General features: G+C 40.7%; 2 protein-coding genes across 5 annotated transcripts in view; one reads left to right on the top strand and one right to left on the bottom strand.

Moving 5' to 3' along the window:
• Nucleotides 1-16,578, bottom strand: part of KIF15 (kinesin family member 15) — an 82,190-nt gene that overhangs the window by 15,470 nt on the left and 50,142 nt on the right. For all 4 annotated transcript variants that reach the window (XM_082639004.1, XM_082639003.1, XM_082639005.1 and 1 more), the window contains exons 17-29: nt 12,785-12,982; nt 11,927-12,034; nt 11,308-11,413; nt 10,002-10,167; nt 7,413-7,563; nt 7,166-7,251; nt 6,114-6,183; nt 5,639-5,725; nt 4,933-5,037; nt 3,993-4,115; nt 2,035-2,181; nt 1,052-1,153; nt 600-764 (exon numbers count right to left, since the gene is read on the bottom strand). In XM_082639004.1, the coding sequence (XP_082495130.1) occupies nt 600-764; nt 1,052-1,153; nt 2,035-2,181; nt 3,993-4,115; nt 4,933-5,037; nt 5,639-5,725; nt 6,114-6,183; nt 7,166-7,251; nt 7,413-7,563; nt 10,002-10,167; nt 11,308-11,413; nt 11,927-12,034; nt 12,785-12,982 (1,614 nt within the window). The remainder of the gene's footprint in view (nt 1-599; nt 765-1,051; nt 1,154-2,034; nt 2,182-3,992; nt 4,116-4,932; nt 5,038-5,638; nt 5,726-6,113; nt 6,184-7,165; nt 7,252-7,412; nt 7,564-10,001; nt 10,168-11,307; nt 11,414-11,926; nt 12,035-12,784; nt 12,983-16,578) is intronic.
• On the top strand, nt 13,309-15,460 carry LOC309813803 (protein LTO1 homolog; the record flags this gene model as incomplete). The annotated part of the gene is made up of 2 exons (XM_082638940.1): nt 13,309-13,351; nt 14,457-15,460. The coding sequence occupies 2 exons, from the start codon at nt 13,309-13,311 to the stop codon at nt 14,921-14,923; spliced, it is 510 nt and encodes a 169-aa protein (XP_082495066.1). The 3' UTR covers nt 14,924-15,460.

Raw genomic sequence — 16,578 nt, 5'->3', positions numbered from 1 at the left:
AAACCATACCCCCCAAGTACCGGGGTGAAAAACACTAGAAGGAAGTTTAAAGAAATGGCAAACAAGAGAAACAGACAAAAGCAAATCTCTCTAACATATAAAGAATGATTGTACCTCATTAAGGAAAAGTCCAACAACAGAAAAATGGGTGAAGGATATAGTTCATAGAAACAAAAAAAACCAAAAGATGCTCAATCTGACTCCTAATAAGAAAAATACAAATTAAAAAATACAATGAGATAACGTGCTTCAGCTATTAAATTGGCAAAAATCTAAAAGTTGGACAGCACTGTCATGAGTAGTTAGTGCAGCCTGTATGATATGACACCATAGCATGAAAAACAAATGGGGCAGGGAGACAATGCTTACGCGCCTGGTTATAGATGCGCTGAAAAGTTCTCAGAAGATAAATAAGACACTAGCTACACCTGGAGCCTACAGGGCCAGCAAACTAGGCAGCTTGGAGTAAGGGGTGAGAGGAAGACTTTTCTCCATCTACCCTGGAGTTCTGTCCCTTTTGAATTTTGGACCCTCAGTCACCATGAAAGATACTGCTTATTTTGAAACATTAAATTCATTGAAAAAAATTACCCAGTTACCTTTATTCTGAGGATTTCAGCATTTTTGACTTCTCTGTCTTCATTTAGCTTTGTTATAAGGTGTTGCAAAGAAATTTTGGAGGCTCTCCCATCTTCTATCTCTTGTTCTTGCGTTTCCAGGAGTTTCGCCAAATGTGTTTGAAAGTGTGGTGGTGTTTTAGGGCTCTAAAATAAAATCAAATTTCATCCAAATACCTGATTAAGTGGTTATAAAGATTTCATTGTAAATATACATGCCAAGCACGTAGAAAATACACAGGCTACGTATATAGCTTGCTATTCTAATTCTTGTCCAAGTAAAACACTGGTACCTTTTTATCAAAAAAAAGCAGAAAAGCTGTTAGTGAAAATCTTTTTCTGTAAAGACAAAGCTAGTCTTAGCAATTTCCAACTTGCATCGCTCACAAAATTGCTTATTCCTCCTGAAATGCACTCTTTCTTATGAAAAGTACCTGGGGATACTTGGCAGCAGAATCCATCACATGTTCTAGTTGCCTCATTTTGAAGTTATATTCATTCTTCTTCTGTTCTACTTCCTCTTTCTTTTGGTTTAGCTGGGAAAATTGAACAGATATAAGATTACAAGTTAGAAAGTAATACAGGTACATGGTCCAATTAGAACAGACAATCCTCCCAAGGCATGCAGAAATGGACTTCTTACATTATTTTTTCAGGGCTTGATTGATAATTTGACATTTCTCTCACAAATTTATTTACACTTTAAAAGAAACTTTTTTAAGTTTCACAAGTAATCAAAGGGTCATTTGAGGAAAGTTACAAAATATATTATAAAACTACACTAGCCAAAAAAGAGGACAAAAGTCAGCCATGGGACTTCCCTCGTGGCGCAGTGGTTAAGAATCCGCCTGCCCGTGCAGGGACACGGGTTCGAGCCCTGGTCCAGGAAGATCCCACGTGCCACGGAGCAACTAAGCCTGTGCACCACAACTACTGAGCCTGAACTCTAGAGCCTGCAAGCCACAACTACTGAGCCCACACGCCCTAAAGCCCACGTGCCACAACTACTGAGCCCACGTGCTGCAACTACTGAAGCCCAAGCGCTTAGAGCCTGTGCTCCACAACGAAGAGTAGCCCCCACTCGCCGCAACTAGAGAAGCCCATGAGCAGCAATGAAGACCCAACGCGGCCAAAGATAAAAATTAAAATTAAAAAAAAAACAAAGTCAGGCATAACCTTTGCCACAGTGGTTAGAACTTGCTGGCACGAGGACAGCCACCAAGTCTGAACACACAGAAGCAACCACGTTGTTAAGAGCCCACAGCGCTGCTGCCCCACTACCTACTTGCCCTGCTAGCCCACCTTTCTGAATGTAGAGAATTAGCCGAGGCAGGGACCTCATGAGCTCAACCGCCACACAGTCCTGTTCCCCCAACCCCCAAAGCCTATCCTGAGCAACGCTCACCCTGCATCTCACCTCATGCTGAAGCTCCTGGATGAGGGTGTCCTTCCTGGTCAGCTCCTCCTGGGCCGACTGCAGAAGCCCCGAGTGCTTTTTCGAGGCCTCGGTGAGCATGTTCAGCTGCTCAGTGGCGTGAGCCAGGTCCTCACAGAGCATGTCCCTCTGTTAGGGGACAATCCCCACAGGGGAAGACTCTCTTTAATTGTGGTGCTCCAATATCGATTTGCAAATCATTACTATGCATGATTTTTAAAACGTTAAGAAAGTTTTAAGTGAGAATCTTTTTTTTTTTTGCTTGTATGCTAATCCATTCCAAGACAAACCAAGCAGTTAATACTTAAGCCATGAGGTCCAGAGATAAATACTACAGTAAATTCATATAAGTATCCCAGTGGAAGTGTAACCGCCCTCTGCTCCCCTCTCCCCTCAACCCCAGGTAATCTCTTAAAGCTGATCTCTCCTTCCTTGGGAGGACTCCAGGCATGGGTCTCTAGTTTACCTGTTGTCTCACCAATAGATTCCAGTCCATTATACACGGGAAGGTAAACAGTTGTAAAGATGAGTACCCCTCAGCTAATTGGGGAGGGGCTGGCCAGTTCACCAGACTGTGATACAGTGTCATAGGCCATTAAATTTTCAGGGGAGTAGCTTGATGGAAAGTGGAGAGAGAATTAGAAGTCCTATAGGTTGCATACATAATTCCTATGTACACAGTGTATGTAGTCTCTATCAAATTAGAGCAGAATCAATTCCCCCTAACTTTCCAAATGTGCATGTATATGTGCACAGATATATATAATAGTGTATATCACATATACATTAAACATACAGTATTATATATGTCATAGATACGTGTATTGCATACACATACCTGATAGATCACAAACATCTCCACATATACTTACTCTTTTATTATAGCATTTTCATTGAGTGGGCTCTATTTCATCTTATGGATGCACCACCATTTAACCCTTCACTAAATATTTCAGTTGATTTGAATTTTTCACTATTATATGCATCTAATTCTCATATCTAGATTATTATTGGGTTGTCCAAAAGGCCAACCACCTCAAGTCAGTCACACCCAACTGTTCCCCTTTATGAGGATGCCCCACAAACATTCACAGGTGCCAGGCTTCCCTCCCTAGCAAAGTCTTATACTAATATTATCTTCTCCGGGAAGCTCTTTGGAATTCTCCAGGCATAACTACTCCTCTCCCTCCCTTTTTCTGTGCTCCCAAATCATTTATTACGTCATAATACATCTACCTCTTAAGCTAGATTGCATGCCTCAAGGTAAGTAACTGTGTTTCAATCATTCTTCCATTCCCAAATGACAAACAGGTACAGGTTGTATGGCAGGTGGCTTCAATAAATATTTGTTGAATTTGTTTCATGGATAGCAAGAAAACTATTTCTAAAGCAGGTTCAGAGCAGTATACATAGTAGGTTACCATCTGTGTGAAAAAAGGAAAACTCAAGGTATATAGGATTAGCCAAAAATATCTCTGGAAGGATATACAAGAGGGAATGTATATTGCTTTATATATTTTGAATTTTGAACCACACGACAGTACCGCTTAATTTTTTTAAAGATACATTTACATCAACAAGATAATTAAAACTTATTTTAGCTAAAACACAAGAAGCAGTTTTGTGGTTAACTAGCCCTTTCTTTGCTCCCTGCTGCTACCACTACATCCAAGTAAATGCAGTTTCCACTCTGCTTCCTTTTCAGAAGAGGGTGAGTTACAGGAACCTAGCATGGTGTTAGCACAAATGAATGAAAATAAATCAAATAAACAAAATATAACAATCTTAGTATTATCTATCAATTGCCTAACTACCTTAGGGAAAGTGGCTCAAATTATGACTTACTCCTTTTTAAAAGTCTTCTATTTATTCATTAATAACACACAGAAACATACTGACAAGTAATAAACCAAAAAGGGTGATGATGTGTTAACATCTACCTCTATGTCCTCGGAGAGTATTCTCAGTCTAAGGGATTCTTTCAGATCCAGAATGTCCACTTCCTGTCTCTTAATCAATGCTTTGCTCTCTTCTTTGTCAACCAAAGCAGAATTGTATTTGCCCTGCAGAAAAGAAAATGATGATACAAGATCTGTCTGCTTTATTATCAGTTCATTTTTAGATTAAGATAACTGAAGAATGAGTCTGAGTTCCAAGGTGATGACCAGATTAACACAAATAAATTCAATAACCACTTGTTGAATGAAGGAGTGGAAGAGTTAATGGATGAATGGCAAGAAGAAGTGGAAAAGTCCCGCAGGTATCAGTGAAAAAACATCTGGTTTTGTCATCTTTATCAGAAATCAGTGGAGAGCAGCAAGCTCCCTTTGGAGCACAGGAGTGAGGAACATTAACAAAAAACTACCTTGACCCAAGGGACGGAGGAAGCATTCACCATTTATATGCAGGAAGAGTAAGTAGTTACTTTAGGAAATGATAAAGTCCAATAATGGGGAAACAAACTCACTTTCTAAATCACTGATGTCTCTGAACTTAACTAAAATGTGCTATTTTTTTTCTTGAAGCAATTAAGGAATACCACATACCCTTAACCATCAGAGGCAACAGCCAGTCTGTTTCTGATCTGACTTGGATCAGCAATTCCCAAATGTGCACAGAGAGCACTGTTCTCAGGTCAGTGAGATCTGAGAAATGCTGCAGCCAACTTTGCTTTCCCAAGATGCACACAGCACGCACGTCAGCATGTTAAAGGCCCTGTGGGTTCTGCAGATACCCAAGCCTGCTGAGCTTTCACTAGTACATATTTTCAAACCTGGGTGACCACAGAACCCTTTTTTCTGTGGGGCATTGGTTAACTACTTGAGTCTGTGAACTATGCCTCATGCTCAAATTTAATATCTTGTTGGCGACAGAACTTACATTGATGTCCTTCAGTTCTTGCCTCAGGGTGTCTATGGTTTCTGTTTTCTCAGAGACTGAGGTTCTTAGCTCCTGGATCTGGCTCATGAGGTCAGCTACAGCTTCCTGACAAGGACAGAAACAATATCTTCATACTCAACGACAGCAAGGAGATCTTTTTTTTAATAATAAATCATTTATCTTTCCAAATGACAATAGAAGTCAATTTTATTTTAGCAAAATATCATGTGTCACATTACATTATTAATATTACCAATTTATATTTTATTGGTTTTCTAATATTTTAGTTAATCATTTGCTTTGGTTTTATGAATGAATAAGAGCTAGACATATAAGGAATGTACACCTAATTTTATGTTCAGACATACATATTAATGTTTATTATTCTAGTTAAAGCCAACACCAGGGATTTGAGAATTTGTATCATGGCACTCACAATCAACGAGAAAAGGTCAGACTGACAGCATCCTAGTTAAAGGGGGCAGGGATGTGTTTTAGAAACACTGCCATCAAGAGTGATAGAACAGTTTGGGTTGAAGTTATGAGGAAAGTTAACTTAAAGACTTCATTCTCTAGCAACCTTGGAAGATGAGCAAGGCCTAAGTGCATACAGAAATGCTAGCTAACCCTGGGAGCAGGAGACTGGAATGTGAAGGCAGCGTTTATAAGGAAAATGCAGGGGACTATAGCCTCAACCTCTACCTACCTTGTCAGCATCTCTAGACTTCTCCAGAGAACTGATTACTTTTTCGGTAGCACACAAACTCTCTTCTAGTTTTTGTACTTTTGCCATCTATGGGGGAAAATTAATATTTTTAGAAAGAGAATTAAATCACAAAGTTAACCACACACATGTATTTTAAAAAGCATAAAAGGAGTTGAAATCTGCTTTTCATATTAAACAGTGTATACTATGGAGTAATATTTGAAAATAAAAAGTTGGGATAAAAGATAATGATTTTGTGGTCTCTATCAGGAAACCACCAACAAATTATGATTACAGCCATCTGGAAGTTAGAAAAACAAGAGTTGAAAATAATACAACCAACCAAAAATTCCATCTTTTTATTATAAATTTTCAACATCTGAAAGCTGAAACAGTTTTTATAACAAATCTCTTTGGACATCAGGAATAAAAGTTATAAACCTCAAATTTCAGAGTTAGAGTATAGGACATATACCTGCTGCTCACACTTGGCCATCTCCTTCTGTTTCTCCTGACGTACAGCTTCAAGAACTTCTAAGATTTCTCTGGAAAAGAAGAACTATCTTTTACTCATGACTCATTCAATGGAAACAGGAACTGAGTCCATTCGTACAGAAGAGACTCAATGCAATGCAACTGAACTTTATTAGACACGTACTTGGTGTTAGGAATTGTATTCCAGTAGGATCAGAAATTTGAACCAGTTTCTTCAACAGTTATTTAACAAGAACCCAGTTTTGTGCCAGGACAGTTTATTTTTCTCCAGAGTACTTAGGACTCTCTAACATAATATGTAGTATTTACTTATTACCCATCTCTCTGTGCTACAATGTGAACCTCAAAAGGGCGGGGCTATTTTGTTCACTGTCTTACCTCTAAATGTCCTGGCATTTACCAGAACAGTGCCTGGCTTGCTGGATATCACTAAGCGTTTGAATGAACGACTAAATATTAACTGTCTTTCCCAATTAGATGGAATCACCAGTATATAGCAGGGACTAGAAGAGAATCTGTCTCATAGTAAGAACTCTACAAGTATCTGCCGAATACACTAATACAAATTCTTCTTATTAGAGTAATAATCCTCCTGTTGGCTGGAACGAAGAGACTGAGATAGATCATCAAGGAAAAGAATTTGGAGAGAGGAAAGAAAGACAATGGTGTTCATATAAGGGACCAGAAGAAAAAAAGAGCAGAGAGAAATCAAATAGTAGAGACAGAAATAAATCAGTCCCTACCTTTCAATAATAAATACTGTGATTTATTTACAGAAGGTCCCGAGTTCTGATCACCACCAACTGCTATTCATTTAAAAAGTACTGTAGCTAGTTATTAAATGTTTCGAAAAATTAAGTTTCTCTACATAGCCATTTATACAAAAAAATCTGATATTCGTTTTGGAATGCTTTTAAAAAAAACTTAACAGGCTATTAGCAATTAAAAAAAGAAAAAAGAAAACCCGCAAGATAAAGAATATGGTAGTAAATGATATTCTAGTCAACTATGGAAAAGATAAATAGCACTCACTTAGAACTGTTTTCTTTATCTTCTTCAAATTGTAATAATAATTTGTTATTGCGTTCTTTCTCTGCCTCAAAAAGCTCCATCAAATTCTAAAAGACAATGTTATATTAGATTTTAAGGTGTAGTCAACAAACACATGGAGTGCCTTCTACGTGGCAGGCACAATGGGCCAGTATAGAAGTTAAGAAGAGGTCAAACAGTCACACATCCAGAACAAGTTCACCAATAACCAATATCCTTCTTAACTTACATTCAGATCAGATTTCAGAGTTTCATTTTCTTTTTTGCAGTTTTGGAGGTTTTTTGAAAGTTGGTCAATTTCAAACTTCATTACTTCTTGTAAGTTGTCATAGGAATCCTGTAGGCAGGTTTTGCTCTCAAGAAGCTTTTCATTTTCTAATCTTTAACAGGAAAACATTTTTACAAATGTAAATATAGACATTAAATGTAGTTCTGCTAGTCAGATTTATCTGCAGTTCACTTTATCCCATCTACAGACCATTCCCAACTTACAGAAGGCTTGACTGATGTAAAGCTCCTTACGGACTTCTGTGAAATGGTCATTATGATGTGATGCACGAATATTAGTGTGATAGGGATGGAAAAGACAGGTTGGGCATGTTAGCCTGCAGCCATTTACTTCTTCATTCTTTCTCCCGTGATTTCAACCAGACATGTTTAATTGACTGGCAATTTCGGGTGATGAGACTCATTTAGGGGGTTCCAGACCTAACCCTCATGTAAACTAAAGACCGCCCATTGATTTAATTTTGTTGATAGCTGAACTCTATAGACTCAACACCTATTCTCCCGACACTAGGAAGGTTTTTCAAGACGGCAAATATGGCTTTGATCTGAGCAAGAGAATAAACTCCTTTAGGATAGAACTATCTTTTAAATCACATGATTATTACTTATTGCTTTTTAGGTTTTCACCCTCTTATTCTACTTCGCAACATACTGTGACATGCCCAAACAGAGTTCATCCAAAAACTAGTAAACATGACCTCTGGACCACCCAAAACAGATGTCCCAGCTTGTACACAGAGGGCTATGAGACCTGGATCTATCTGGCTTCACTAACTCCATGCAGAGCAGAAGTGGCAAATTACGAAGTAGGATAAATCAGTTGCTAAAGATAGATATACAGACAATACATGGTAGGGAGGGAGAACATATGATTTATGATACAAGCTGTATATATAAAGCAGGTAAAATAATTCAAGAAATACAAGGCGGTTGGGTGGTTTCACTTAGAGGTCTTAACAACCTTTGAGAGCCATGACAGTTTAAGCAGCCCAGTAAGTGATATACTCAATGTATGTCACATTGAGTGCAAAAAAAATCACACAAAATTAGTTTACAACAGAACCAAGATAAGATTTAGTGATTCAGATGTTAAAAACTAATACCAGGTGTAAGAAAAAACAACAGTGCACCTGTGATGATAAATAGCCATTGACCAGCAGTCTTGGTGCTGGGGAAATGGCGTCGGGGAGTGGAGGCTGTGCTGACTTAGCACAGGCCCCTCTCTAAAGGATGGCTGCCATACAAGAATGTGGGCCCAGTGCCACCAACTTGTCGGATTTTTAAGAGGATGCTGAAATATGGATCTTTATAAGAAAGTTCTCAATTTTAAAAATGCTATGCTAAATTTTTTTCAAAAACCATACTGGGCAGGCAGGCCCAACAAAAACATGTCTATGGAGACATGCAGACCTCAAATTTTCTTCCTCTATTTTTAATTCCTTGTTGCATATTCAAAAAACACTCAAGCATTACAGGTTTTAGTCTTTGCAATGTCTATAAAAACTAAATTCAAGGTTATCTATTAGCAGCTTTTCTAGAGTAAGCAGTCACACTCATATCACACTCACAGTATCACAATCAAAATGTCCATTATTAAATTATTGCCATAGACTTGGGAAATAGCATCAAAACCACAAGATGGTTATAAGTTACGTTTTACAAAAGGTTGAAATTAGTGAGAAAAAAAAACAGTAAAAACAAACAATTTACATCTTAGATTACTTTGTTTCAAGATTACCAGCACTTGACTAACTAGCCAGCCTCTGGAGTTACTGTGGACAATGGTGGCAACTACTGATTTGGTCTACCTTGTACTGTCCCTTCTAGTAAGAGCACACCTTTCCCGCTGGAGAGGGAACAGACACATCACCTCTGTTGGGCTAACCCCTGGTAAGTGATTGATCCAAAAGTAAGCAGATGACTCAAGCAAGAACAATACCAATTTTCTCTGGGATTTGATATATGGCGATGGGGAGAGAGAATTTCTTCGCAGGGATTGTTATGCCAGGAGACAGAAGATGGAGCTGTCTGAGGCAATCTGTTCCCTGTCACATAGAGGAAGGTCTTCAACAGTAGAAGAGAATAAGGGCAATACACAGAGGGAAGAAGAGCAGAGAGAAAGGGAGGGAGGGAGAGAAAGAGGAAGTGAGGGAGAGAAGCTGGGGGGGATGGGTGTATGGGGATGCACACTGACAATATTGTTTGAGATTCAATCTAGTTTGTCCGTGAAACCAAAATCACCTCTGGGGCTTCCCAATGTCGTGAGCCAATAAACTACCTTTTTTTTTTTTTTTTTTAAATGGGGGCACAGTGCGGCTTGCAGGATTTAAATTCCCTGACCAGGGATCAAACCCAGGCCCTTGGCAGTGAAAGCACAGAGTCCTAACCACTGGACAGCTAGGGAATTCCCAATAAATTACCTTTTAGTTTTTTTAAACTAGTTTGAGTTGGGTTTATAGCACTTGTACTTCAAGTAGTCCTGGGTTACAGGCTAATCAGGCAACTTGAAACAATAACAGAACAACTCTACCTGACATTATCCAGTTGAAGCTGTACATGCATGTGTCTTTCAGAAAGGCTGTTGAGTTCTTTCTCCTGACTCTCTCTGAATGAAATATACTCCAGTTTCACCGAAGACAGCTCCTTGTCTGCAGAATGAAGAACTACTCGCAGGTCATGTACCTCACTTTCCAAAACTAAAACAAACAAACAAACACATAATAACTCTTAACAGACTTTTCTTTACATGTATTTTTTACAAAGGAGGCAAATAAATTTGATAGGTACCCTTCACACAATCAGCAAAAACAAGTTGAAGAGACCATTTTAAGAGTAAAAATCTTGAACAACTAAATGGGAGGTATCTAGGAGCACTGAAATTTCTATTTTCTTCCTCTCCCTTGCTCACGGTTTTTGGTATATTTCTACCAAAAAAAAAAAGCTAACACCTGTCCCTCACATGTAGGTCATTTGATTTTTCTACATTTCTCCTGCAGAATGTGCATCAAAACTCTTCAAATAAGAAAAAAAGCCAAGAGATTTAATGTATTTTAAGTGACCTAATCTTACTTATTGAAAACCCTTGGAGATGCACCAGAACTTTCCAAAATAAGCTAAACACTCTGGTCTTCTAAGGAAACTCCAACTGGAATTAAAATTAGGTAACTTTGGGGCTTCCCTGGTGGTGCAGTGGTTGAGAGTCCACCTGCCGATGCAGGGGGTGCGGGTTCGTGCCCCGGTCCGGGAAGATCCCACATGCCGTGGAGCGGCTGGGCCTGTGAGCCATGGCCGCTGAGCCTGCACGTCCGGAGCCTGTGCTCCGCAATGGGAGAGGCCACAACAGTGAGAGGCCCGCATACCGCAAAAAACAAAACAAAACAAACAAACAAACAAACAAAATTAGGTAAATTTTAGATCAAAGAAAAGGAAACGGCTGTCTTTTTTTTGCCTTAGCTTTATCATAAGCTATTGCAAATATTCTGATGAAAGAAGAAACTGAAAAAACTGGGAATTAAATGATATTCCCACATCTATGAATATATACAAATACATTTTATGCTTTTTTGTCACTAGTAAAACGTTCATCTTATGAATTCAAGACGCTTTGTTTTCAAAGCAGTATTAAAACTTTAAGCAAACATTTGTATCATTTGTTTGAGAGCAGTCCTGGAAAAAATTACCTTTTATAATATATTGCTATTACTCATCTGGTTTAATTTAAAACAAACAAACAGAAACAACCAACCAAAAACACAGGGACAACATTTTATCCATATGAGTAAAAAGATACTGAGTTACAGTATTCAGATTAGGAAGCTTCCAGTGTTCAGACTCACAGTCATTCTTCGTTTGAGTGTCTTGAAGCTGCTTTTCAAGGACATTCAACTGAGAGAGATACCCTTGCTGCTGTTTGGTCCAATCAGTTCTTTCTGATGAGAAAAGCTTTGGGAAAGAGATAAATTTACTGGAAAAAAAATACTGGCATGCTAAGACACACTCCAAATCATCACCTTGTTTCTGTTTTTAAAATCTAGTCTTAAATTCAGACTAGGGATGTGTGTCTCATTATAGTAGGTGAAGTAACAAAATAGAGAATACAACTCAAATAAACCTTGATCAAGGCTTCATAAAGTCATTTCCTTCCTGGGATGCTCTTTTTTTTTTTTTTTTTTTTTTTTTAGTTTCTGCTTTATAACAGAATCAGTCATACATATACATCTGTTCCCACATCCCTTCCCTCATGCATCTCCCTCCCTCCCACCCTCCCCATCCCACCCCTCCAGGCAGTCACAAAGCACCGAGCTGATCTCCCTGTGCTCTGTGGCTGCTTCCCACTATCTATCTACCTTACGTTTGATAGTGTATATATGTCCATGCCTCTCTTTCGCTTTGTCACAGCTTACCCTCTTGAGGATCTGTTTCATATATTTTCTGAGGCAATGCTCATGGTCTCACCTCCTGCATTTGAGTAGAATGATGTTCCAGTTTGTCAATGTGCTGCTGAAGCCTTAGGTTTTTATGCTCTTCTTCATCCAACTTGACTTGAAGGGCACACATTTGTTCCTGCAATACAAGAACTTCAGTTGTCAAAGATTCTTTTAATGGACATCTTAAACATTCCATTATTTCTTCTGCATTAAAAATACAAAACTCAAAACCTCATATGGACAAAGGTATCAAAGGCCAGTCTGGAGCCAGAAAACCATTTCAAAAGACTACACTAATGATTTCTCATGTTTCAGAATTATACTTGTGGCCCATCAAAGTGGATAATTTCAAACACAAAGGAAAGAAGTGATTAAAATTAAAATCATAGATTAAATCGTAGAGCCATCTTGAGACTTCTAAGAAGCTTTCTCAGGCCTATATGAAGTGACTTCACCAGAAAGGCCTCCATACCCGTGGAAGGGCAAAATTTTGGAATTTGGGGTGATGTGGCTCCCTATAAGTTTTACTAGACAGCAGATAAACTTCTTAAAAGAAAAAACAAATCACTGAATTCTGAGATAAACAAACTTCACATGTTATTTCAAATATACCAAAAGCTGTCTAAAATTTGATCACAAGATTCTTTCAACTATTTAATCTTCTTTAGCAGGTACACCACTGTGCCATGTAAACCAGTTCTGGAACTAGAAGCTAGTGGCAAACTGGTCTTTTTACACACGAGCGAATCAAAGCTCAAGGAGAGTGGAAACTGGCTTGCTAAATACTGCAAAACAGATTAAAAGAACAAGAGCAGGCTGATTTCTAACCCAGGGATTTTTCCACACTCATCCTTAAAAAGATACGATTTTAATACTAAACAGGTACCTGCACCATTCTGTGCTCTTCAGAAATGGCTTCAAAAGCTTGTTCATTAATCTCAGGTGGCAATGGTTCATTTAAGATATCCTTATCCAATCTGCTAGAATTCTGAGTATGTGCAGAGCTAAAGCTCTCCAGTTCAGGGCTTAATTTTGGTAGTGGTCGAGACCAAAGTTGATAAGCCTTGGTTGGTGTCGTTATGATCTGCAGCAAAAAATTATTAGGAAAACAACATTAGCACACATGAAAACAACAGCGTATTTATAATTATGTGAACAGAGAGGATAAAATTATAATTCTATTCATCAAGAGAAAAGAAAAGGTATCCTTGGGACTTCCCTGGTGGTCCAGTGGCTAAGACTCCACGCTCCCAATGCAGGGGGCCCAGGTTCAATCCCTGGTCAGAGAACTAGATCCCACATTCCGCAACTAAGAGTTCACATGCCGCAACTAAGACCTGGAGCAGCCAAATAAACAAATATTTAAGAAAAAAAAGAAAAGAAAAGGTATCCTTGAGAGGCTGCATAGAAATGCCCTTGTGGAAACAAACCTATCAGTTCAAAGCAGTCTCAAGCAAAAATTGTAAGATTTTTTAAAACGAAACTTGATAAGTCGACTCCAAACTGTATACAAAAAAAAAAAAAAAAAGCACAAGAAGAGACAATTAAAAAGACAACAAATTAGGAAGACTTCCCTGGTCAATATAAAAATATAAGTGTATGGTCACTAAAACAATACATTATTAGCATATGTTTAATCAAATAGAACACTGGAAGAAAATAAAAAGTCCAGAATTAGAATAATTTATATATGGAAAGTTCAAATTGAGAAAAACATGGTCTATTTTTATTATTTTTTTAAACATCTTTTTGGAGTATAATTGCTTTACAATGGTGTGTTAGTTTCTGCTTTATAACAAAGTGAATCAGCTGTACATATACATATGTCCCCATATCTCCTCCCTCTTGCATCTCCCTCCCTCCCACCCTATCCCACCCCTCTAGGTGGTCACAAAGCACCGCGCTGATCTCCCTGTGCTATGCAGCTGCTTCCCACTAGCTATCTATATTACATTTGGTAGTGTATGTAAGTCCGTGCCACTCTCTCATTTTGTCCCAGCTTACCCTTCCCCCTTCTGTGTCCTCAAGTCCATTCTCTACGTCTGCATCTTTATTCCTGTCCTGCCCCTCCCTAGGTTCTTCAGAACTTTTTTTTTTTAGATTCCATATATAAAACATGGTCTATTTTTTAAAAAAGGTAAACCTGTATGTCATGCCATTTAAAAATAAAATAGCAGACGCATTAAAAATCTCAATGTAGGGACTTCCCTGGTGGCGCAGTGGTTAAGAATCCACCTGCCAATGCCGGGGACACGGGTTCGAGCCCTGGTCCGGGAAGATCCCACATGCCGCAGAGCAACGAAGCCCGCGCACCACAACTACTGAGCCCGTGCACCTGGAGGCCGTGCTCCGCAATAAGAGAAGACCACGCACCACAGCGAAGAGCGGCCTCCGCTCTCCGCAACTAGAGAGGGCCCACGTGCAGCAATGAAGACCCAAGGCAGCCAATAAATAAATAAAAAGAGTAACTATTTTTAAAAATCTCAATGTAAAAAGAAAATTATAAAAGTAGTAAAAGAGGCATCCGTGCCCGAGGCTCTGCGGGTCTGTGGCCACAGAGTGGGGCGGCGGAGCCCGAGGGGTGGGGGATGGGAGCGGGGCGGCTGCTGCCACGGCCGGGAGTCAGGACATGTTCGATGCCATCGTGATGGCGGATGAGAGGTTTCACGGGGAAAGGTATCAGGAAGGCTATGAATACGGAAGTAGTTTGGGTATGATTGAAGGAAGACAGTATAACACGTTACATGGAGCTAAAATCAGATCTGAGATCAGATACTACCAAGGTTTTGCTTTTGCTTGGAGATGTCTCCTGCACGGTTCTGCCACTGAGAAAGACAGCAAAAAGATGAAGGTCTTAGAATCGTTGATTGGAATGATTCAGAAACTCCCTTATGATGACCCTACTTATGATAAACTTCACGAAGACTTAGACAAAATTAGAGGGAAATTTAAGCAGCCTTGTTCATTACTAAACGTTCAGCCCGACTTTAAAATTAGTGCAGAAGGTTCTGGACTTTCATTTTGAGGATGACAGAGGAACAAAGAGGAAACATCAAGGAACAGATGTTTGTATGTTAAGTGTTTAAAAATGTGATTAAAGGCAAAACAATGAGGAGGGATTCAGTTTTGCAGGGAGAGTTCCAGCTTGGCCGGTGCCTTCACCTGAGGTCTGCCTGCATCGCCTCAGTGCCCCCCATGGGGCCCCTCCACAGAATCCCGTCCTTTGTTGGGCCCTGTCTGCTCTGCAGTCTGAACGCGGCCCCGGCAGAGCCCTGGCAGAGCCCTGACGGGGATGCTCTTCTCTGGTCCAGGGTCCAGGCCGCTGGCTCACGGGTTCTCGTCACCTGGCAGGCCTGGCTGGATCTAGATTTGGGTTGGCTCTGGATAGGATAAACCTCCCCTTTACCCCCCAGGCTTTGGTCAGCGCTCAGAGGGACAGTTTTTTAAAAAAATGAGAGCCACAGGGTTGACACGAAGCAGGTTAATGGGAAGGAGTGATGGGTATTGTGACATTTATTGACCCTTGAGATGCGCCAGTGCTGTGACCTGCTTCTCATGTTTTATTTAGTCCCTTCAGGAGCCCACGAGGTGGGCATTATTCCCATTTTATAGATAAGGAAACCAAGGCCCAACAGACGGCCTGGTCCAAGGGCAGCGGGCGGTAAAGCTGGGACTCCAACCCCGGCACCCGGCTCTCTCCCCCGTCTCCTGGCTCTCTCCCCCGTCTCCTGGTGCCTGCTCTGGACCGTGCGGTCGCACCCACAGGCTCAGGGTCCCTGCCCGCAGGTCCCCGCTGTGCCCCGGGGAGCCCTGGGGCATCCCCGGTGGCCATGGACGTGGGTGTCTGGCTGAGAGAAGGAGAGGCCAGCCCTGTCCTCAGGAAGCCGGGACATGCTCTTCCTGTGTCCCCTGGTGGGTGGGGCTCTGCAGCATCAAAAATGGTCACCGTTCTATGTGCAGAAACTTTGGAGCCTTACTGCAGCCTTCCTTTTATTGTGAGTTCTTCTGTCTTCTGCCCAGACTTAAAAGGCATCGTCTGTATGCGGTGAGGTCCAGGCAGGCCAGTCCCCCCTGAGATGCGTGGCTCCTGGGCATTTCTCTGCACATGACGGCCCGTGTCCAGGCCCCTCGGGCACCCTGGCGCGAGGCCTCTCCCCCGCCGCTTCTGGCCCAGGGAGCAGATCTGGAAGCCGTGAGTGAGATTAGCACAGGGGTAGCCGTGAATCCACTCCAGATTTTAAAATCATTCCAGAGCATCTGGGTAAACCGTGCTCCCCTGGCAGATGCTGGGGGGGTCCCTGCGGGGCCTGGGACGTTGGGCCTCACCGTGTGCCAAGGAGGGAGAAACAGCTTCTAGTTGTTGGAAGACAAGACTCTGGCTTTATCCTGCTCGGCTGTCTTACGTGTGTCTCGCTCTTTGTTCCTGGCCTGCAGCCCCACCTCAGATCTGCAGAGGCCAGGGCTGGGCGCACGGCCTCAGATGTGCCTGCGTCACAGACATCAGCAGCGCTTATCTCTGGCTGGTGGAATGGAGGGGCTTTTGTTGTCGTTTCCCTGGGTGGATTTTTGTGTTTCCTAAACTATCTGTTTGGATAATGTATTATTTTTATAATTGGAGAAAAAAATAAACAGCATATTTTAAAGCAAAAATAAATAAATAAATAAGTAAAATAAAAGTAG

This window comes from Mesoplodon mirus, assembly GCF_964341445.2.
Source record: "Mesoplodon mirus genome assembly, chromosome: 12".
NCBI lineage: Eukaryota > Metazoa > Chordata > Mammalia > Artiodactyla > Ziphiidae > Mesoplodon > Mesoplodon mirus.
Note: the sequence above shows the minus strand (reverse complement) of the source record. Positions and strands in the feature narration are given on the sequence as shown.